The 7159-nt window shown below is 26.6% G+C and overlaps 1 protein-coding gene across 1 annotated transcript in view; it reads left to right on the top strand.

The window, feature by feature from the left end:
• The window catches only part of LOC105619679 (myosin-11-like), a 13920-nt gene extending 11231 nt beyond the window's left edge, over window positions 1-2689 (top strand). Inside the window, exons 33-42 of the mRNA XM_012201197.1 lie at window positions 67-220; window positions 301-521; window positions 644-880; window positions 966-1046; window positions 1125-1262; window positions 1340-1528; window positions 1594-1740; window positions 1885-2132; window positions 2228-2417; window positions 2483-2689. Coding sequence (XP_012056587.1) covers window positions 67-220; window positions 301-521; window positions 644-880; window positions 966-1046; window positions 1125-1262; window positions 1340-1528; window positions 1594-1740; window positions 1885-2132; window positions 2228-2417; window positions 2483-2689 — 1812 coding nt within the window. The remainder of the gene's footprint in view (window positions 1-66; window positions 221-300; window positions 522-643; window positions 881-965; window positions 1047-1124; window positions 1263-1339; window positions 1529-1593; window positions 1741-1884; window positions 2133-2227; window positions 2418-2482) is intronic.
• Window positions 2690-7159: the final 4470 nt, after the last annotated feature.

Here is a 7159-nt window from a genome sequence, read left to right as displayed (position 1 = left end):
TAGTTCTAGTATATATATATATATATATATATATATATATATATATATAAATGTATTTTGTTACAGATGGATAATTTTATGCAGACGAAGGATTGCTCCAAAAGTAAATGCACAAACAGATCGTGCGCAATATATCTTGAAGACAAAAACTGCGATACTCAAGATTTGGAGTACTCGAATAATACTACATATGGAATATCGCATATGGAAAAACATTCTGGTAATTTACGTGTATAAGATGAAACCTAAGCTTTTCAAAAAGAATATAAATTTATAAATGCAAATTAATTAAAATTTTAGCTAAAGAAGCAGAAATGAAGAATATCACTCAGATACAAGAATTAAAAGCAGAATTACAAAAGGTGAAGGATACAGAGTGCGATTTAAGATACGAAAATCAGCAACTTCAAATTAATCTACAGCATCACATATCAGAAACTGACAATCTAATGAAGAAAATAGAGCAAAAGGAAACTGAATATGAAGAACTTTTGTTGAAATTAGAAAATGGAAAAAAAGAGGTGATGACATTTAAACTCTATTTTTTATTTTTAAATTATTCTCTTATCGTTATGAAATCAAAATTTGATGGATATCCATTTTTCAAAGTGAATTGATTATATATAATTTCAAAAATTTATAGATCAATATGTTAAACGATCGAGTCATGAATAGCAAAGAAATTATTAAAAATCAATCTCATGAAGTTGAAAATCTTAGGAAAAAGTTACTCATGAATGATCAACAAACGGAAAATTTATCTGAACGGAATATATCGGAGCTAACTATTCTATGTGATCGAATATATTCTCTGAAAATTTTACTTCAAGAGAAATCGGAAAACATGGTAAAATTGCAAGCCGATTATGAATTACTTAAGGTATGTAGGTAATTGTGTTGATATCTAGTAAAAATATAATAGAAAACGATTTACATGTATTGAGATATTATCACATCTGATTCAGAATGAAAATTCTATATTAAAGAATCAAAATGACATTATACAAGCTCAAATCAAAGAAGATACTTTACAATTGAAAGAAAGGGTAATGTATATATAATAGCTTATATATTTTTGTTACAAAAAAGATGAATATTTTATTACTTTTTAAAATCTTATTTAGCTGAAAGAGGCACGGGTAAAATTGCGCCAGACAGAAGACAATTGTCATCAAATGGTTGAAGAGCTCAATAAAGTTCAAGAACAATTAATATCTACAACAAAACGAGAAGCTGATTTACAAGAATCATTAATGATTATGGTAATCCTTTTTTATTTGAAATAAATTTTATTAAAAATATGTGTAAAAATTCTTCATAAAAATTGTTTTTCATTTAGGAAAAAGATCATCGTTCTAAGATTGAAGAAGTAGAAAATGAAGTAGTCCGTCTTCGTGATTTAGTGGACAAACTAAGTGAGGAATTGGAAGAGATCAAAAAGATATTAGCATTGAAAAATATCGATCTTTGTCAAGCGCAAAATAAATGCAAGAATTACGCTGATCATTTGGACATTACGCGTCAAGATGTAAGCTTATATATTATCTAATTGAAGTAAATGAGCAATATACATCTTTGATTTGATACTTTTAGCTTGAGAAAGAAAAAGAGGAATTAACACAAGTCGAAAATGTAAATCGTGATTTGATTCAACAATTGCAGGAATACATGAAAGATAATTATCATCTTGATCAACAGAAAATTTCACTTGAACGAGATAATTCTACATACATAACTGAGGTATGATACTCTTTTCGATCTCTTGAACAATGAATAATTAATTTGAATATTTTTTTGCACTGTATATCATAATCAGTACACATTAATTTTTAATTTTAATCATATATATTATTAATTATAATTCCAAACTATTATGTTTATTAGTTACAAGATATGCGCAAATCTTTGCACGAGTTAAAAAAGGAATGTCACTTGAAGGATCAATCTTTAACAAACATGTCAGCTGATTTAACTGATACAGCAATGAGTAGAGCAAAACTCTGCAAAGAATCTCAATATATAGTTTCATGCATCCGTAACTGTATAGAGCAACAGAAAAAATACAATGAAACTCTGTCGAAAAAGTTGAAAAATAAACAACAACTTATAATGCAGCTTGTATTTGAAAAAAAGTAAGTATATAATAAATCGAAATATGTTTTCTGTGATTATCTAAAATCAAGATCTGTCTTTTCTATATTTAATATTAAATAAAATTTATTTCTAGAACTTTATTAATTAAAATCCGGAAGATGAAACGAATTAATTTATTAGCGCAAAAACTGAAAAGAACGCATAAGTTAGCTAGCAGAAGTTGTAGAAAAGTGCATATCAACGGTTATATATCACCATCAATTGCGTACCAGACTACGGATACTGATTTAACTTCAAGTTTGAACTGTACAAATTCACGAAAGGTTAGTGCTAATTAAAAAGGAAATCTCAGTTTTATGATATTTAATTTACATTTATGTGCCTTTAGAAATATTCAACGAAACCGATCAAAATTGGTCGATGTACATCAACATGTGGCAATTCATGGTGGTTTCCCAAAATGGAACATTTAATAAATGAGGTTCGAAAAAATAATCGATGGTGGAATGAAAATTTTAAAAATGGAACGGAATCTGACACTTCATTGGAAGACAATCGTGATTACGGTTATCAATCCTCGTCTACAAGCAAATGAAGAAGATTCATAGAAGATTTATTTTGATAAAGACTGAAGAAAAAGTATGAGATAGAAATTTGAAATATGAATACGAAAAACAGAAATTTATAACGTGACTTACGTTAGTTTGTGTTGCGTCTTTTTTTATGCAAACATAATTTTTATGCAAATATAATTTTCTACATATATATCAAATGTATAATCAAATGTATCCTTTTTTAAAAATAAACAGACATTTCTTGTGTAACGTGTGCAATCATATCAATGTTCATTCATTTTTGTCAAAATCTGATAACGATACAGTAATGAGTCATACAAACGAGATGCAATAATATAATATTTTCCAAATATATTTTACGAAAAAATTCAAGTATTATTCCAGCCTGATCTGGCGTAAATATTTCTGCGCATTTTGGTGGATCCTGGAATATTTTAATATGAAAGAAAATATATTCGATAAAAATTAATATTAGTAAAATGCTCGATTAATATAATTACCATAATGGTACATTCAAGAACGCGCTCAAAAAAATATTTATATGTTTCCTCAACTGTATTCCAATAGTTTGCAAGATACAAATTGTGAGTTAAAAGCATTAATTTCATAACTATCGCAATTTGTTCGTCAGTAAATAGATTCTTCCTAAATACGAAAAGTGATCAAATATAAGTAGAATGCTTATATAAGTCTCCGCAGTTGTTGATAAATGGTGCGGAAATAATATATTTGTAAGGTGACAAGATAGAATTCGCAATCAATTAAAATGTATTTACTAACGAAGTTAACTGCAAATATTTCTGAATGAGTCCTTTTCAGTACAGAAGATAAGTACATACACTCAATTTGTACATTCTAATTGCTTGAGAATCATAAACATATTCTTTAAATCGCGGAAGGTAGGTATTTTATTTTATTTATGTTTGATTTATTCTTGGAACTACAAAACTACCTTTATTTCTTTTTTAAATGAAAAATAATATTGGTTTTTTAAGCTAAATATGAATTACTATACAAGTTATGTAAGAAAAAAATAGATTACTCTAATATATGTTGAAAATTTTACTTGAAAAATCTAAAAATTTGCCATAGAAGTTTTACAAGTATTTCTTTGTTTTCCTCTTTATATAGTATATCAGGTAAAAATTTTTTTTCTGAAAATTATTATTTATATTTTATCATATATTATTGGCAATTCTAATAATTTAATAAATAATTAAAGAGTTCAAATTTTTACCGAGAAATAGCAAAATTGATTTTCGATCTTTTTGCTTTCTCATATAAGTTACATCTTCAGACGTTATCAATTTAAAAGATAAATGGCACGGACTATCCAATGGTACACTGTCAAGTTTCCAAGGTCCGCATATATCGTCATAATTTATATTATTTTCCAACTCAGGCATAGAATATATTTTCCTGGATAAAATTTTCTGAACTTCTTGCATTTTATATATATTATCGCATTCGTTTTATCAGACTCACTCTTACACAAACGTCATTCATTTCTATATCATATATTCCAATATTTTATAATGATTCTAAATATGTTGGTAACATATCTATTGAACACAGAAGCATATTAATGTTGTATAATGCCGAGTGAATATATAAATAAATCCATATTAACAAAAGATCTAATATCTTAAAAAGAAGCAATTGTCTAATTTTCTGTATAAATGTTTATGTTTTCTACAAAGTTCCGGTCAAATAAATGGGCAATCATCAAGAACCGTCGTAATATTCACAAGTTTATTTTTTTTTGCCGTGTAATCATTTATAATTCATTATGAGTTGTCAATAAAATTAATATACAATATATTTTAGAGCAAGAAATTGTTATACGTGTTACAAACTAAGAAAGGAAATACATAGTAATAGCAGCAGGAATAGCCTCTCCTATCTTACAAGATCTCCGCGTGCCAAAAATTCATTAGATGTTGTATATTTTAAATGTACTGTTACTTTATCGGTATTTACGGTAATATTAACGGTGTATTATATTTTTATTAATTATCATTATTAATATTATTATTTATTATCATTAGCATTTATATACTTATTACATATATAAATCATATTTATCTATATGATTTATAATATATAATGTGTATTTATATATATTTATATATTTATAACGAACACCGCCCATTACACTACTAGAATTACAAATGGGATCTTTCTTTTACCACCTCTTAATAGATCTGATACTCAAAATAGATGATATATCGTCGATTACATTGAGACGCAGACTCTTAGTCAATCACTCAAGCAAAATGTTTGCGAATGTCCCACACAGTTCACTTCCCACTCTATTTTTCCCCTGTTGTGTGTGTCTTCTTCTCAAATTCATCGTAGCACACTCGTAGTGCACTTATCTTTGTAGATTATAGTACACATCTGTAATCAGAAATAGATAGCGCGTCTACTGCAATATTATTCTAAATGAATGCAAATTTAATTAATATAATTGGAAACAACATCGAGTAATTTAACTTAATTAAAAGTTTTACAGATCAACGATACAAAATTGTGTCGATAATGTGTTGAAATGTAAACTTTCTCGGATATAACAATTTACTTCCAACTTACCTAATTTAATCAAGAATCTCTGAGAAATAAATAATTTCCTCCGTAGAAATAAAACGGTAATAAATATTTAAGTAACGTGTATATCATTGTTATAATTATTTTTGAAGTGTAATATAAAATATACAGCTTACGAACGTATGCAATGATCGTCTTTTTCGTTATATGTATATAAATGATAAGGAGAATGAGTCACAATGTACAATTCCATAATGTACTGTATTACAATTGTTGAATATCTACAATGCACAAGACTGTAACTACTGTAAAACACTTTATTTACCTGGTGAATATTAAAAACTTCTCTATACAGGAATAATAGAACCTACCTGTGATTTTTAACAGAATATATCTAGATAGTTTTATATCATAGCGAAAATAAGAATAAATATATAATTAGGATATAACAATATTAGAGATTGAAGAAAAGGATTGCACCCTGAGAATTTTCTTTTTTTGTAACAATTTTAAACAGCTTTACCTATTATTATTACAAAATAATATTTCAGATATACAATGATACGAATCATTGCACAGGAAATGGGAGCATTATCGTAAATTACAAAAAACATTTCCACGAGCTTGCACAACGAATATCATGCACATATATTCTTGTAGCACCTTTATCAGTCAGAAATTAGTATCCTCCGAAAAGAAAGGAAACTTTTACAAATTTATAATATCTATAAACATATAGAGTGTCATATAAACACTACAATGTGCCTAAGAGGGATATCTAGTGCCTTATATTAAATAACTTCTCTTTTTCACGAAATTTTGAATAATACTTAAATTAATCACGGATGAACAGATATATGAGAATAGCAGATAAAACGAAAAAACTAATAAAAAAGTATTATGCTTTTAGATGTATCTCATAAATTACAATTTTTCATGCGCAAATAATGAAAAACTCTGACTTTAATAAAGCTGTCACAGTAATGTAAATGCTATTTAAATCTAGTAGAAATATATTGAGAAAAATAAAGATTTACTTTAATAGCGACATATCAATGTAATAATTGTGTAAATAAAATAAAAGATTTTAGCTAAAGAATTAACTTAAGCATATATTCAACATCATTGTATTGGATGTTTGTGTTAAAGTTTGTATGTTTTAAACAAATATACTGCTAAAAGAAAAATTTCTGAGAAATATTATATATGTAGATACATTATTAACATGGAAACGTAAAATTTAGAATCGTTTTCTTCACACACACACATACACACATTTGTGTGTAACTTACTACCTTTTAATTACAAGAAATTGTCAATGTTTAGCTAAATATTATACAGCAATATTACAGTTACATTTATATCCTGCATGTTATAAATTTGATGGTCATATATATTGGACTTTCAATCCGCGCTCTTTACTTCTTTGTCTATTTCCAGCCTTTCTTCATATATCTACTGTTACAGTAAATATAAAGGAGGCAAAAGTCGAGACGAATTATACACTATAAAAAATATCATAAACATAACAAGAAATATACTCTATAAAATTGCATGACTACTCAGATACCCCATTATGACATACTAATACAAAAATCTGCTAAAAGCATTTTAAAGTGCAAATGTCTACTTCTACGCAATATCAAATCGATATATTCCCGTTTCCCCATTCTTCTTTTGATCGCGCTTTCGTTTTATTATATATTCTAATATTATAAAAATATGTGAACATGTTATTACACTGAATATTTGATTCGTAACATATTCATTAGGCATATATCAAATATTTGCTGATTTTTCATCAATGGAATAATGTCTCTCATCAATTCAATCAATTTTAAAGATAGTATATATATATATATATATATATATATATATATATATATATATATATATATAATATATATATATAATATATAAGTAATAATATAGTAGTACGTAGA

Source organism: Atta cephalotes, assembly GCF_000143395.1.
Source record: "Atta cephalotes unplaced genomic scaffold scaffold00022, whole genome shotgun sequence".
NCBI classification, from domain to species: domain Eukaryota; kingdom Metazoa; phylum Arthropoda; class Insecta; order Hymenoptera; family Formicidae; genus Atta; species Atta cephalotes.
Note: the sequence above shows the minus strand (reverse complement) of the source record. Positions and strands in the feature narration are given on the sequence as shown.